At 31.8% G+C, this 16,138-nt stretch overlaps 4 protein-coding genes across 4 annotated transcripts in view; 3 read left to right on the top strand and 1 right to left on the bottom strand.

The window, feature by feature from the left end:
• The window catches only part of LOC105836731 (ATP-dependent helicase brm), a 28,975-nt gene that overhangs the window by 11,448 nt on the left and 1,389 nt on the right, over positions 1–16,138 (bottom strand). The window lies entirely within an intron of this gene.
• Positions 815–6,776, top strand: LOC105836732 (inositol-phosphate phosphatase). The gene is made up of 7 exons (XM_012680970.3): positions 815–1,377; positions 2,981–3,106; positions 3,617–3,747; positions 3,859–4,118; positions 4,439–4,547; positions 4,671–4,822; positions 5,329–6,776. Exons 2-7 carry the CDS (start codon positions 3,038–3,040, stop codon positions 5,454–5,456), a joined length of 849 nt encoding a protein of 282 aa, XP_012536424.1. The 5' UTR covers positions 815–1,377; positions 2,981–3,037; the 3' UTR covers positions 5,457–6,776.
• On the top strand, positions 8,358–12,002 carry LOC105836734 (inositol monophosphatase 2). The gene is made up of 6 exons (XM_012680973.3): positions 8,358–8,536; positions 9,578–9,711; positions 9,813–10,069; positions 10,759–10,864; positions 10,945–11,105; positions 11,805–12,002. The coding sequence occupies exons 1-6, from the start codon at positions 8,471–8,473 to the stop codon at positions 11,921–11,923; spliced, it is 843 nt and encodes a 280-aa protein (XP_012536427.2). The 5' UTR covers positions 8,358–8,470; the 3' UTR covers positions 11,924–12,002.
• LOC105836733 (inositol monophosphatase 1) lies at positions 12,790–15,744 on the top strand. Its single transcript, XM_012680971.3, has 6 exons — positions 12,790–12,926; positions 14,045–14,178; positions 14,251–14,513; positions 14,854–14,959; positions 15,048–15,199; positions 15,345–15,744. Exons 1-6 carry the CDS (start codon positions 12,858–12,860, stop codon positions 15,464–15,466), a joined length of 846 nt encoding a protein of 281 aa, XP_012536425.2. The 5' UTR covers positions 12,790–12,857; the 3' UTR covers positions 15,467–15,744.

The following is a 16,138-nucleotide window of genomic DNA, read 5'->3' on the forward strand; positions in this document are numbered from 1 at the left end:
AAAGATTTTGTCGATATTAGCGACCTTCTTCTATATTACAAGAAGCATGCGATTATCAGATACCATGCAATCCCACAAGTTATCAGACAAATTATATTGATGAATTAACTATGTGGAAAAGACAGTCAATACCATTGCCTCACCTATTTTTGCAAAAATCACTTAGAAGATACATGTAACATTAGGTGGTTTATGCTTTCCAAAGTTTTAAAAATATTGAGACAAAAAATAAAGCTTAAAATTTGGTGTAATATAAAAAAAAACGATTTTAACCAACAATTTAGCAAAAAAGTTTCTTACGCATAATAAGCTAACAAATACTTACATGTGAAAAACTTCCTTTTTGTTAAGTTATTTTTTAAATTTGGTTTGACTTTTTATCGTACTACAATGCTAATCTCCTTTTGTCTCCATACTCTTAAAACTTTGGAAACCATCACAAATCAAATTTTCATAAATTATCAAATTTTTATAAATTTGTTAAAATCGAATATAACTTACTATTTTATAAACTATTATTTATTAAACGTATATGTAGTATCTTTTTATAAAGTTCTTTATCGATCAAATTGATGAAACAACAAACTTCGAGAAGAGAGAAGTACATGGAAAATTCTTTTCCGTATATAACATATCAATCGCATTAGCTGCGAACAAGAACTCGAGATTGTAATAGTTTGTAATCCTATTTTAGAGTACTTATTCACAGCCAGAAGAGGCCCTGAAGCATATCTCAATGAAAAACCGATTAAGAGCTCAAAAAGTATATTTTTGCTCTTCCGTTAATCTCTTCCTCTCTTTTTTCTTTCATTTTGTAGTTCCTTGCAATAAATATAAAAATGTTCAATTATTTTCCGTTAAATAATCGAGTGTATATTTTCCTGTATTATAGTATAGAATTTTCTTAATTTTAATTTTATAAAATATATTGATAGTTTGGTATTTTTGATTAATTTTCTATTATTATATTAATTTTTGCATAAAAAAATTGACATAGGTGATTCACATTAATAAAAATAAACATTTACGATTACATTTACGCTATTGTAGAAAAGGTTTTAACGATAATAAGACAAACGCATACAGCTATTTATTATTTGTATAAAACAAAGTGTACAATTCGATCACGAGGCATTGAAAATTGTTATAACACGTTAAGTACAATGTATAACAAATCAGTGTACTGAACAAGTAAAGGTCATGTGCATAAGATTAATAACGCTAATTGTAAGAATGCACGCGAGGCCAGCTCATAGAAGCATACTTTGCAGTTTGAGAGTAGCAGTGGACCTGACCAAGCCTTCTGACGAGCATATCACGTTAAAAGTGTATTAGGAAATAACACGTGTGTTATTGAAGATTACCGAATACGCATTAGTAAGTAACATTATTATTTATATTTTGTTCCAATTCTCTGATTGATAAATTGTATCAACACATATTGATAAACAATTGCAAGAAATTGCTGTTTATGTGTTAATTGATAAACTTTCTCCTGGCTACACCCATGTTATATAATTGTGCGTACAATTTTTATAATTTTTGTGTGCTGTCTCAACAAATAAGTATCAGTAGGAGAACAATTATACGTATAAAGTAACAAATGCTATCATAAAGCATATAAAATTGATCGAAAGTAATTAAATTATTATATAAATATAGCGTTTCTTAAAAAGTGGATCTCACTTTATTAGCGAATAGAGGACAATAAAACAATTTAAAAAGTTCCTGTAAACATGTGTTCTGTCTAACTTTATTTTAGAGTTCTTTTCATTTTTGTGCTCCAATAATGTGCAACTGTTTACCTTCATAGGACATAAATACAGACCATATAAACAGTCGGCCATTGCAAGCATCTACCTTCGGTTTGAATTTATACACATCGATATCTCGTTAATATTCCCCAACCTTGTTAATTTTACATTTTGTTCACTGAGTTCAGTTCAGTTCATTCTCTTGCTAAGAATAGCTATGTTCCGAAATTCACTGTCATTGAAAATCTATAGTTCATGTAACGTGATGTACTATAGATTTTCAGTACTGGCAGTAAATTTCGGAACATCTTTAGTAGCGCATCTTTAGTAGCGCTAGGAGCATTAAATTATTAAAAATTAATAAACAACTGAAAATTTGTATACAAATCAAAAGTAACCATTTCAAACATTTCTTATAACGAACCATAACGGTAAGCAGTTATACATTACTAGTGTACATTGTTTAACACATCCTGTCTACAAAAGAAATATTTAATAACCGAGTTGACAATGTGCAAATTATAAAACCACAAAGTGCTAAAAATATTTATATATTTTTTTAGAAAAAATTATATATATATCCTAATATACAAAATAATATATATCAGCAAATTAAAAATTGTTAATTTTCTTTCAAATAAAAACCGTCTAATATAATATAGTAATATTAATTCAATAAATAAAATTCTATTCGGTGGAATAAATTATAGTTTCTTTTATTTGGAGTACTAAAGATATCTAACCTTTTAATAATATACATCTGTATCTTTTTGTGTGTAATGATTAGTAAATATACAATAAATACATTGTAGCCATGTGTAATTCAAATAAAAACCGTCTAATATAATATAGTAATATTAATTCAATAAATAAAATTCTATTCGGTGGAATAAATTATAGTTGTACAAAAAATAATATAACTTATGTGAAAAACATGATATTAATACATAATTGCAATGTATTATAAAAAAGTCAATATGTATATACAAGAATCATCAGTAAAAAGAAAAGAACATTAAGCATGTGAAATTTTTGTTACATAATTTAAGTCACTTTACGAAACAAACTTTAAGTCACTAGAAAATTATTTATGAATCCCGATAAGCTAATACCAATAACACTCGGAGCCTCTCAAATGTTAAGATTTATTTGTTGGCGTTATCTGCGCTATCAAACTTTACTAATTACAAAGATAACGACAGTTGGACGAAAATCTTCATTTACAGAGGTTAAACACGGTGAATCGATCAGTCGTACCGGCACGATTCAAGACATCAGCTATCATGTCAAGCAATCTGGACATCATAAAGTGCTTCGAATTCGCGAAGGAACTCACATTGCAAGCAGGCAAGGTGAGTCATAGTTGATGCATAAACGGAAGGATTACACAATTCTCAAGATAAAATTTAATGACAAAAAATTATATATTGTGTGTGTGTGTGTGTGTGTATGTGTATTGTGAGTATGTAAATAAATAAGAATTTATGAAACCAAATTCATTAAAAATCTTGAATTAATCTGAAATAATTCTCACCATAAAGCGACGTATAAAAATGTTAAATTAATTTTAAACAATTTTAGCAATTCTTGTTAAAAAATTTTGTTATTAATGATACTCACAATTTTTAAAATTCTTAAAGCAAAATAAATATTTTATGCTGCATATGAATCTCCCAACGGTGATTAAAAAATAATGATGCACAAAGTCTTATTTATTCTCTAGATTTTTAGCAATATATGATTGTATTAATAATTATTTTTTTAATAATTTTTAAATATTAATAGTCTTTCTCTTATTAATGTGTAAATATATATTTTTTTAATATACTTTATATTATTCTTACATATTTCTTACTGCATAGATACTCGAATGTAATTTCGAAAACCAAAAAGTAGTACAAAGCAAAGGAGAATGGGATTTTGTAACCGACTCTGATTACAGAATTGAGAAAATATTTATTGATGGCCTGTCCAAGCGGTTTCCTGATCACAAGTGAGTTGTAGTTACAAGAACATGCTAATTAAAAACCATTAATCATTAACTTAATTCTGTACTGAAAGATCATATTATTCCTTATAAGGATACTAAAATATCTCGTTTCAGAATTATCGCAGAAGAAACGACATCTATGGAGAAAATGCCAGAATTGACGGACGCACCGACATGGTTCCTCGATCCAATCGATGGAACCGTTAATTTCATACATTCGTTTCCTCATGTCTGCATATCCTTAGCTTTAACGGTCTGCAAAGAGCTTGTCCTAGGCATCATTTACAATCCATTGAACTCAGAGTTATATAGCGCAATAAAGGGTCAAGGCGCTTTCTTAAATGAAAAGCCGATTCGCACCTCTAAAGTCACTGGTAATGTTCATATAGTATGCATGTTTATATAGTAAAACATTATCAACATTGTATTTCCTTTGTATTCATTATTTACACGATCTTTATAATCCATCACAGTTAATTTTCGTTGTGTACCTTTTCACTTTGCAAAATTAAATATGTTTGACAGCAGTTTATTTTTAACAATAAAATTATAAATCCACTGGATTATCTGTACATTAATCAATGTAATAGTTCATTCATTGGGGGAGGAGGGAACGTAATAATAGTTCCGCGGCGGATAGAGATGTTTAAGTGCGCCAGGAAGAAATGCTGTTCTTGCTTCAAATTTTTTACAGAGTTGAAAAAAGCATTGCAAATGAACGATCCGTCAATTATGAAACTAATAAAAAGGAATAGAGATATATATGCGGCCAGGATAGATGCCTTGATCGAGATAACGCAGGTGTAAGTAAAACGCAATTAAATATTTATTTAATAAAATTTAGTTAATTGTGAACATGTATTCAGTCCGATATATATCCAATATAATTCGAAAAAATTTTCCCCATGTGTTTTCTATTAATTCAGAACCAGAAACATCGGGTCAGCCGCACTGATCTTGGCGTACGTAGCGCGAGGTGCGGTGGATTGCTTCCACTTTGATGGCCTTCAACCTTGGGATGTGGCGGCAGGAACGCTGATCATACGCGAAGCAGGTGGAGTTGTCATAGACACAAAAGGTACAATAAAACAAATGACAAATTGATAAAAAAAATATTATTGTGGCAAAATTTCACGAATTGTGATATAAATTACGAACATATGTTTCTGAAAAATTTACCTCTAAAGTATCTATATTGAATTTATTTATTTTATCTCTGTTTATAAATCAAAATTAACGAAATCTTATTGATCTTACTATACCTATAACTATACTTATAACACAACACTGTCTTTAAGTGACAATACATTGATTCTGATCTGTGGGATATCTCTCTCTTAAGCAGAATTATAGTAAAATTAAAATTAATATACTTTTATTATGACGAATAAGAGAACGTTTTTTTTTTTAACAATAACAGTATAATGAGAAATTTTAGATATTCAATTATAAGAATTAAAAACAGAATCAGAATCAGAATCGCACTTTTCTCGCAGAATCATATAATCTTAAACAGAAAGAAGATAAGCGCAAAAATCAATGCTGTCCCAATTGTTGCAAAACTAATTATTATGATCTTCACAGGTGGTACTTATGATATTATGAATCCGCATACTATTGCAGCAGCAAATGAAACTCTAGCTCGAGAGATGTCTAAAGTAATCATCGAAACTGATTTAAAAACGCAAAGAAAAAGATTGAAGAGAACCTGACGCAAGGCAAAAAGTGACTCACGCGCTTGAATCAAGAGCTGAGTATAAAGCAGGAGAAGGCGTGTTCTAGCTGCGAACATGTATTTATCACGTAATACGAGAAAATTACCTATAAAAATTAGTCTAAGAAAAGTTTCCGTTAAAAAGAAACCGTTGACGCACTTAGAAGTGTCGTGCGAAACCAATATGAGTTAATTGTTGTGCCATCGCAATGCTGTGAAATGAAAATTAGCATAATTTTTCTCAGTTTTCCTTTCGATCAATTTTATCATCACCATTATGAAATAAAATTATTATAAAGCGCAGTTTAGTATCGAACTCATTATAAATCTTTGCATTCATCGTACTAACATAATGCGAAGTTATATTGATGATACGATGTACAGTTTATAAGAATAATTTATTTCCCGGAAACACATACAGTAAGACTATGTTTAATATTATTGATATTACTTTTCGTGAGTATTAAAAATTGAAAATATTATAAAGTTTAAAATCAAAATTTTGCACAGTTTCTAATATTTCGTGTACACGATAATGTCAGTATCATACATTAATATTTATACTGATATGATATGACAAATGTGATATTAGATTAAAAAAAGATTGCTTTCATTTGTTCTGTCACGAAACATTACGTAATAAGAGTGCATAAACAGAATTATTTATTCAAAAGCTAGATAAAGAAACATAAACCGTAGGCACAATTGTAAATGATTGAGTGTGTTATACAAGATTTTCTAACACACTTATTTCTTAACAAAATAATTTATAATTTATAAATTTAATTATATACTTGCAGATATAATTTGCGGTAAATACAGGTTTTTATAATTACCACATACTCGCCAAAATTTAAATTATTCTTCCATTTAGTAAAAAACTTTTTAAAATAATTTTCTAGCATATTTGACAAGATTTTTGATTAGCAAATTAACGACATAATAATTTGATTTTTAAATGAATCGATTGATTAATCTAATTATATTAATTGTTCTGTTATATAATGTTGAATTAAAAATCGAAACAATTTGACAAGTTTTTTTGTAACGGCATGCCGATATTAAGAGATAAGATAACACAATTAATTTTTGATATTCTGAAAAAAAAACTGCAATAATTCTTTTATTGTGTACAATAAATATTTATGGTTGCTGTCCATTTATTATAAATTGCTTCACCAGTTTCTTTTATTGCAACATTCTCAACATGTACACTATATATTAAATTTTCGATGTATAATATGTGTATATATACATTTGTATAGTTAATTTTTCAAACATATCACATTCACTAACAATCTTGCCTCGCATCTTATCAAACCACTGCAATATAAATAACTAGAATATTTTTCAATATACTATTGCAATATATAATTTAAAAAGCTGTTATGTGATTTATGTATATAGAAAAAAATCAATAATTCTAATAAAATTAATTACATCTCTTGGTTTTAATTCTTAATAAAAAATAAGTTTATTTAACATCTCGATATTTTACTATAAAAATATTTGCAAAAGCGTATTATAAAAAATCAAAACATAGATATAGTTGGATATATAGGAATAGATTGAATAGATTAAAGAACTTTTTATTAAGTGCTTGCGCAACAAATGTGTTTAAATTGCAAGCAGATAATCTTATAAACAATAAACGTAAGAAGTAATTGAAATCAAGAATCAGAAAAATATTGCGAGATAATAATCTACATTATAGAAATAATTTCCGATAATATTAGCGTAGAAAATACTTATGCGTAATCAACAACGCCATATGTTAATTAGGCACACAAAAAAACCTATAATTAGTTCGAAAACCAGTATAATTACAGTTCAAGCCTCTAGAGCTTCTCTTTTCCCAAGCAATAGATTTTCTAGATTGTCTTAAAATATACACTTCTTGGTTTAAAAACCGCTGAATAATCAGTAAACATTAATAAAATAGGCATTATGAATAAATCAAAACGATTTAAATTACAAATATAAATATATGTAAACTTATGTTGTCTTATGAGTTATTATATTTTACAGGCAAAATAACACAATCAGAACTAGACTAAATTTAAACTTCACATCAAAATTTATATCTGTGATCAACTAAACCACTCGAGGACGCGAAACTTGCAACACTTGGAGTTCCTGTCGTGACAATTAACACGCAAAATTTACATATCTTATTGTAGCTTTATATCGTTATCTCTCATCGTAATTAACTCACACACGCACAATAGCTACCTTATTATTTAAGATACCTCCCGGATCAGACTGTAAAGGATTGTATTATAAAAAAAACTTGGAAATTTCTTGTTGGAATTTTTTAAAAATCGTTTGGAGAATAGTTCTGAACACGGGCGTGGGAAATAAACCAGCGAGATAGCGCCGATCATTCCGACCTCTTTGTAAAACAATCGCGTCGTCGAGAGGCGCCTCGCATCATCGTGGTGAGTGGCAGATGCGTGTAATTAAATACATCTCAGACGGGATATAAAACCAAGGTCTACTTTAGAATGGCATTGTTATCTCGTAAAGCAGACAGAACAGCGTAGTCTTGGATAGACATCGCATTTCCATTATACATCAGTTTTCATCTATTTTTATTTAGCTTATCATTGCAAGAGTCGATGTGAAATGTTAACGAGTAAAATTTAAACACCGTAATACACTGTAATCAAAGATACCATGTGCAAACAAGTAGGCAGATTAGTCAAGATTGCTCTCGCATTTATTGTACTCTCCTGTCGACGAGCAATAGCAATTAGAAATGTCGTCAGAAACACCAGAAAAAATTTCAAAGGATATCGAAAAACCCCGAGGTGAAAATCACACGCGGAAGGCGCCGGCGGAATACGCCGATCGTCGTTCTCGGATCGTACCTGCGGCAAGTTCTGCACAACCGAACCGAGTGAAAAAGCACGAGGTGCAGACGCAGGCAACACAGTGCTCGCTCGCGCCTTTTCCCGACGAGGTCGAAACGGACGCACATTCGTGCCGCGCGTTCACCAGGTTTGCACGGAAATGGCGCGATACGCCGAGGACGTGTACTACGAAACTGCCATTAAACTGACACGCGAGGCTGCCCAGGTGAGCATACAAGTACCAGATCTCATCTCCGTCCAGAGCGAAGGTTACACGTGGTCAACGAACCAAGGGACTCTTTTAATTAAATAAATTAAAAGTTGCGTTTTAAGTGACGCCATTGAGATCGCGTGTCAGCGACATTGGAAAAACGTACATACCTCATAAACACATACATCTATGGTTACACATTTGACGACGACGCGAACAGGAAGATTAAGGACATTATTATAATGTCAAATGTGAAATCTTCTTTTAGATATTTTCCTATTAGAACGTGTTCGCAGCCGAATATTTTACATGTCATAAAGAGACGTATCTGCATCTAGCGTAAGGCTCTTTAGGAATTTACGCTATTTACTATTCTAATCTTTCGTCATCACGTAAAACATTATAATAAAATTTCTGCGAAGTTAATTGTTAATAATTCCTCTTCACGTGTAATTCATAACTACGTAATCATATAGATAAAATGTTAATTAAATAAGAATTATTTGTAAAGTAATACATGTGTATGTGTGTGTGTGTGTGTGTGTGTGTAATTCTCTACGTCGATTTTCCTGAATATTCTTTACGATCAACGGAATAGACGTATTAAAATTGATTTACGTCCGTACAATTTTATTAAAATCGGTGAATATCAAATTAGCGACTATTTCATAGCGATTATTCCCAAAATTGAATTCAAGACAAATAAAAAGGACACCTTAACAGCACCGACGATCTGTTAGTAAGAAATTCAACGAGTCTATTAAATTTCCTGATGATTGCAACGATAAACGATTCTATGCTGTGCCATGAATAACATTTCCGTGCCTGCAGCAACAGGAAAGACAGGATTCGTCGTGCAAGTTGTGAAATACCACGAATCAGGCGATCGTCTCTCTAACTATAAATACACATTTAAAACGTTGCAAGTGCTCTTACCTCACGAATGATTGTTCTGTTTAGCTCGCATTTTCATCTTTCACTCACACCATGTTCAACGATCTTTCGACATTTCGACAATTTGATGTCATATGTCTTAAGTATTAAGTATTATTTAAGATTCTCCGAGAGTCCATCAACGGTTTCAAACATACCAACGAGAAATTGGGCAACTGGGACCCCGTCACCGAGTACGACCGAAAGATAGAGGATGTTATCATCGGCGAACTCAAACGGGCATTCCCAAGCCACAGGTAATTACTCGAATATTAGTGCGTTGTCTGTTAAAAAGCGAATAACGCGCGAGTATGAGAGACAGAATTAATTAATATAACTGCGCGATCGTGCGCGTCAGGTTTATCGCGGAGGAATCAATCGGCACGGAGCTGCCGGAATTAACCGACGATCCTACGTGGATCATAGATCCCATCGATGGCACTGTTAACTTCATCCACGGATTCCCTCACACATGCGTGGTCATCGGTTTGGCCGTGAAGAAAGAAATGGTCCTTGGTATCGTGTACAATCCAATTCTCGAGCAATTATTTACAGCTAGAAAAGGACGAGGCGCGTTTCTGAACGGGAAACCGATTCAGGTGTCCAAGGTGCAAGGTAACGAATCAGGCCTATTCTAAAACTCTTAACGACAGTTCAGTATATTGTCGTTGCGCAGCTTTTTTGTCATATATAATATGTGCGCAACGACAATATAACGATATCGACACTGTCGTTAAAAGTTACAGAATAGACCTACTATTCCGTTTTCATATATCAAAATACGCGCAACAACACTTATCGAACCGACAACTATCGGTAACCGTGTACGGAATAACAGTCGTGTTCAGTATTTCTGCAATTTAAATCATTTGATAAGATACGCAAATGTGAAATGAATCACGTGAAACCGCGGAAAATAATATTTGATACCTTCCCGCGTAGCAATAAAGAATTTGTTCTATTTGGTTCTTCAAAGCTGAGACTCAAAACAAAATGATTTGTATTAATACTGTATTAAAATAGGACAATCGATACGACACCCTTCTGTTGCTAGAAAATATAAAAAAAGATATAATATAGTACCTTAGATTATTTTCCCCTTCAAACTACAAAATGACAGATATTTAGATTAACTAATGATTGCATTGCAACACGCTAAGTGTGTGGCACTAATGATCCATAAAAAATCATAACTGCACTTCAGAAACATGTCACAAGGCTAAAGTTAGAAAGCGTCATTGTTTGCGAATGTTAATTATCCTAATTCCACAAAACGTTGACGTATACGTGCCGGAATTTCGCAGACTTATCGAAGGCTTTGGTCTGCATGGAATCCGGTTTCATAAAAATAGACGATCTACGGGAGAAGACGGTGGAGAGGATCCAAACCGTCGTTAGAGAGGTTCAGGGGTAAGTGTCTTAGCTTCTAGCGACAAGGCCATTCTTAATTTCCGTTTTTTTTTTGTCGCACTACTTATTTCACCTTGAAGCATTCGCACTCTCGGCGTGGCGGCATTAACATTGTGTTACATCGCGCTTGGGATCGTGGAGGCCTATTACGTCGAAGGTCCTGGCATTTCGACATGGGATATAGCCGCGGCATCGTTGATCATTTCGGAAGCGGGAGGCGTCGTTGTGGATCGTGTCACAGGTTGTTATTATATTTATTATATTACGTTCTGTCGCACTATCATTTAAATCGCAACAATGACATAATTCATAGCAAATCTACACTAAATTTGACTAAATTTTTTGACTTGATTAAATTCAGTTTGACATAAATATATAACATATTAATAAACTTTTTTATTCTACTAATTCAAGTATTTATAAATTTAATTCAAACACATAATTATTTAAATTTTGAAAATTTAATTAAGTTAAAAAACTTTTAAATAAAGAAAAGATAAAGTTTTCGGGAAAGGAAAAATCTTAGAAATGCTTCTGAGCATCAATATCTAATAACTGTGTGTTAAGACTGACAAAACTATCGGCGCGTAGTTTATATAAACTAAAAATATTAAATTAATAAAAAAATTGTATCAGCACCAAGATACGCTGCAGACCGAAATAAGCAATCTTAACTTTATATTTAAAACATGTCGGTCAAATAATTAACTTATTATTGAAAAATTTAATCAACTGTATATTTTTCTCTCTCAAAAATTTACTCACAAAACCATAAAATCTCATGAAAAATAATTACAGTGTGACATGTTTTATTCGTTTCATTTATATTTATTTTTGTACCGATTTTGTACCGTTCTAACGGTGAGTTTAATTATCAACTGTTTTACCTTTCATTATACTTCAATGCTTTCATGCTTTTTTCCGCTTTTTTTTATTTCAGGGAAACCGATCGACATTATGAAACCACGTACGGTAGCCGCGTGTAATGACAAGATCGCCCACGATATCGTTAGACTCATCCGTGAAGCTGATCAACGAGTAGATATGAGGGCAAAATAAATATAAATTTAAAATACATATACTGAAATTATAAAATATATTTAAAATGTATTAAAAATAAAAATCTGTTGTAACTGAATTGTTCGTAATACTTGTAGATTTCGCATTGCATCAATGAAGTAGGAGAAAATAAGACTTGGCTCTTTCAAACATTTCTATTAATCACATAATAAAATAGAAACGTATCCGAATCATGTAAACATAAACGATAATAAATCCATCTCAACTGAATAAAATGATTTATTTCCTCGACCGTGTTTTTGCGATTCGCGTATCTTTCCTCGGGGCTACAATTAAAAGATAGACAATTATACAGTATACCAGTGTAAGCCTAGATTTCATAATTATCTTCGCAATTAGAGACGCACGTAAAATATACGATAATTTAACGATCTGCACCCCTCCCCCCTCGCCCATATCTAAAGAGGTCCTTCGGACGAGAATTTAGAGAAGCGTTTCTTCACAGGGAAAATCCATACTTCAGGATGTGTCATCTAATTATAGAATCTAGTGAGAAACGAAACTTTCCGCAATCGGGTGGGGAAGGACAGAAATTAATTCCGCGGTTTTTACGGAAAGGCCGATTTTTACACGAAATGCCATGATAAGGATGTAGACCCCAGACTCGCTTCGACTCGCCCGTGCGTAATCAGCTTACGACAAACGTACCTTCCAGTTTCACGCCGTGACGTCATATCGCTGACGGAATAAAACTTTCGCATGATTATCGGCCAGATAAGTTTCGGTCGTTCCTACCTCCGACGTTCATTCGTGCATCCGACCTGGCACGTTGATAGTCGAAGTTCCACAAGGTGTATCAGTCAGTCGGCGACCCGATACCGGATCGACGACTTTAAAACCGTCGTGCGAGAGTTTGCGATCAGTCACTGTTCTTGTTCATCGTATCGTAGGAAGATAGAAACGATTGGAAAAGATGTGCGAGCTAAGTAATTTGGACGAGTGCTACAAAATTGCTGAGGAGTTAGTTTTGTACGCAGGAAAGGTGCGTTATTACCTAGAGGAAATGATGATACATTACGAAAGCTTACGTTGCAAGATAATGATAATTAGATGTTCAGAGATATCTACTAGATCATAAAATATTAAAATTGGACTTCAGTCTAATTAATATTCGTTTAATAAATATTTCAATAAAAATTTTTTTATAGTGGCCACTATGTTTTTATCGAGCAAAATGTATAAAAACTTGTAAAATTGCATAATTACATGTAAGAAAAAATGGAAAATAAAGTCAGTTAATGTGCAAAAAATTGATTTCCGATACACTGACATCACATTGATCGTTATTGTATGGTAATTGTAAGTGCCCAAAAAAGAAAAAAAAACATTCTTTGATATATATATTTTTTTTTTAAACAAAATTCGAAAAAAATTGTCAAAGTTTGAAAGCTATCAGTAAACCTGCAAAGAGTTAACAAAAACTTAAAAAAATCGCCAGCGTTAGCATTACCCAAAGCATACCACGAAGAGGTCTCATTGAATTTATGTTTTGTTCTGTGTATGTGTTTGTGTGTGTGCGCGCGCGTGTACATTATAATAAACACAAAACTCGTTAAAGTATTTTTCATTAATAATCACCGAAATATCGTTGACGGAATTTAGCTATTTTTACTCAGTTTTTCGCTTTTGCGGTTATATTTGAGCAAAAAATATTTTCTTGTATTGCATATATCTCGAAAGCTATGCATTTTATGAAAAAAGTATAAGACACTTTTTTTATTGCCAATTAAATTTCTTGTCGAAAGCACGTATGGAAAAAGCAATTTCATAAAAAAATTACCAGTAAAAAATAATACATCAATTTAACATTTCGACTTATAAATATTACATACTTATAATATAAAGACATTACAAGTAAATTATATTAATATTTATATATGTAAGTTAAAATTTTTTATTTGATCATAAAGATATGCAATACAAAAAATTAAAAAGTGATAATAAGTTATAATATTCATTAAAGAAAAATAAAAATCATATTATTAAAAAAGATTCTCAATAATAGGCCATTTATAAACAGTTAATGAGTAAAAAAGCGATCTTGAACAATACAAGAATTTACGCGAAACGTTATTGAAATAGAATTTTATGTTTCTATAGATAATAGAAGATGGTATCAGTAGTAGAAAAAATATCAAAAGTAAGGGGATTGACTGGGACCTTGTCACAGAATACGACCGTAAAATAGAAGACAAATTAATAAAAAAATTGTCGATACAATTTCCATCACACAAGTAAGTTATTGTGATTAGCAGACAGTTTACTGTCAGTAAGATAGACGTACGTAACAAGATTCAATTTTTTAGATTTATTGGAGAAGAAGCGGCAGCAAAGGAAGGGTGTCTACCGCAACTGACCAACGATCCTACGTGGATAATAGACCCGATAGATGGTACGACCAACTTTGTACATCGTTTTCCACATACGTGCATCTCTTTGGCACTACTAGTGAACAAAAAGACGGAAATCGGAATAATATACAATCCTCTTATGAGGCAATTTTTCTCGGCGAGGAGACACTGCGGTGCCTTCCTTAATGGCAAGCCCATAAAAACCTCTGACACAAAAGGTAAGTGACATTTTATACACTTAAAAGACTTTCATACACACAATAGCATCTAATATAGAAACATAAATTTTCACATATTAAGTACGACACAATAGCGACCTTGATGAAAATGAATGTAAGAAGTAAATCGTTTTACGGTTCAGTGGAAGGTTATCTAATTATCCATTAAAATCGTAGAGCTATATGTACTTCAATTAATGTTACGTCCTTCATAAAGCAATCACTTTCAAACGTCAGATAGCTATAATCCGTTTGTTTGCTCTGTCCAAATAATTACTCCACTTCAACACGTAAGACTCTTCAAAGACGTAAAAATATGTAATATGTTTATTCCTTTCAGACATATCGCAGTCATTGGTGGCTATGGAACCATGGCTCGCAAAGGATCCTCAGTACTTAACCAGTGTATATAGTAGGATGCAGGCCTTTATACAAACAACTCATGGGTAATGTATTTTTAAAATACATTTTAATTATAGTGTATATGTGTAAATTATTTCAAAATTAATTAATAACAAATTGTTTCTTTTTCAGAATAAGATCACTAGGCACAGCAGCGCTTACCTTGTGTTACGTAGCAATGGGAGCTGTAGAGGCATATCATATCGAGGGTATCGATGCTTGGGATGTCGCGGCAGGGAAATTAATAATCGAAGAAGCAGGTGGAGTTGTAATAGATACCGACGGTAAATATTACTCTTTCCTTATTTTCTCAATCTCGAAATTATTATGAATTTAGTTTCTCGACTATTCCAATTTCGAGATTCCAACTGCTTCATTTTATTTTGTCATAAGAATCTCTGTTAAATACTGAAAATTTATAATTGACAGGGGGAGAACTAGATCTAATGACTCCAAGAGTCATAGCGGCATGCAATCAGCAAATTGCACAACACCTTGTGGATCTCATTAAGAAAGCTGATTCCCAGATACTTAATAAATACTTGAACTGATCATCGGCGTATGCAGTACACATTAACGGCGTATGCAGTTACACATCGTATTACACAATACACATGTATACGCACTATATGTGCATAGATTTAAAAACACTAACAGTATTACTGTTAAACATGGCTTAAAGTCACATAGATTTATAAAATTTAAGAATTATATTGTAGGACTGAGAGATATCTTGTACTTTCTTTCTGCACTGATAATTACTATATATTGCAATAATGATTAGAATTTATAAATGTTCACAATACTGATAATAAATATCATATTTATATCAAAGTGTTTATTCACATTACGTGAGATTTTCCCAAGAATTTTTTCAGATTTTCTAGAAGTTTTATTCAAAATTCTAAATGATACTAGAGAATTTTGTAATGTAGTTATAAACTAAAGTCATTCTATTATATTTTTTAATGTTTCTTTATCATACAATTACAAAGAAAAGCCACTTGAGTTTTGAATATTAAATTTAGAAAAGTGTACTAAAAAGAAATAACAATCTGTCCACATAAATTACACAATTCCAAAGATTAAACCCCCAAGTGTCTTTATTAATTTTTTAATAAAAATTTATAAGTGTCAAGAGAGACAACAGAACAAATGAATGTATCTACCATATTGCTCATCAATTTTACATTATTAAGTAGAAATGATAAAGAAACAATTTT

Source organism: Monomorium pharaonis, chromosome 2 (assembly GCF_013373865.1).
Source record: "Monomorium pharaonis isolate MP-MQ-018 chromosome 2, ASM1337386v2, whole genome shotgun sequence".
Classification (NCBI taxonomy): domain Eukaryota; kingdom Metazoa; phylum Arthropoda; class Insecta; order Hymenoptera; family Formicidae; genus Monomorium; species Monomorium pharaonis.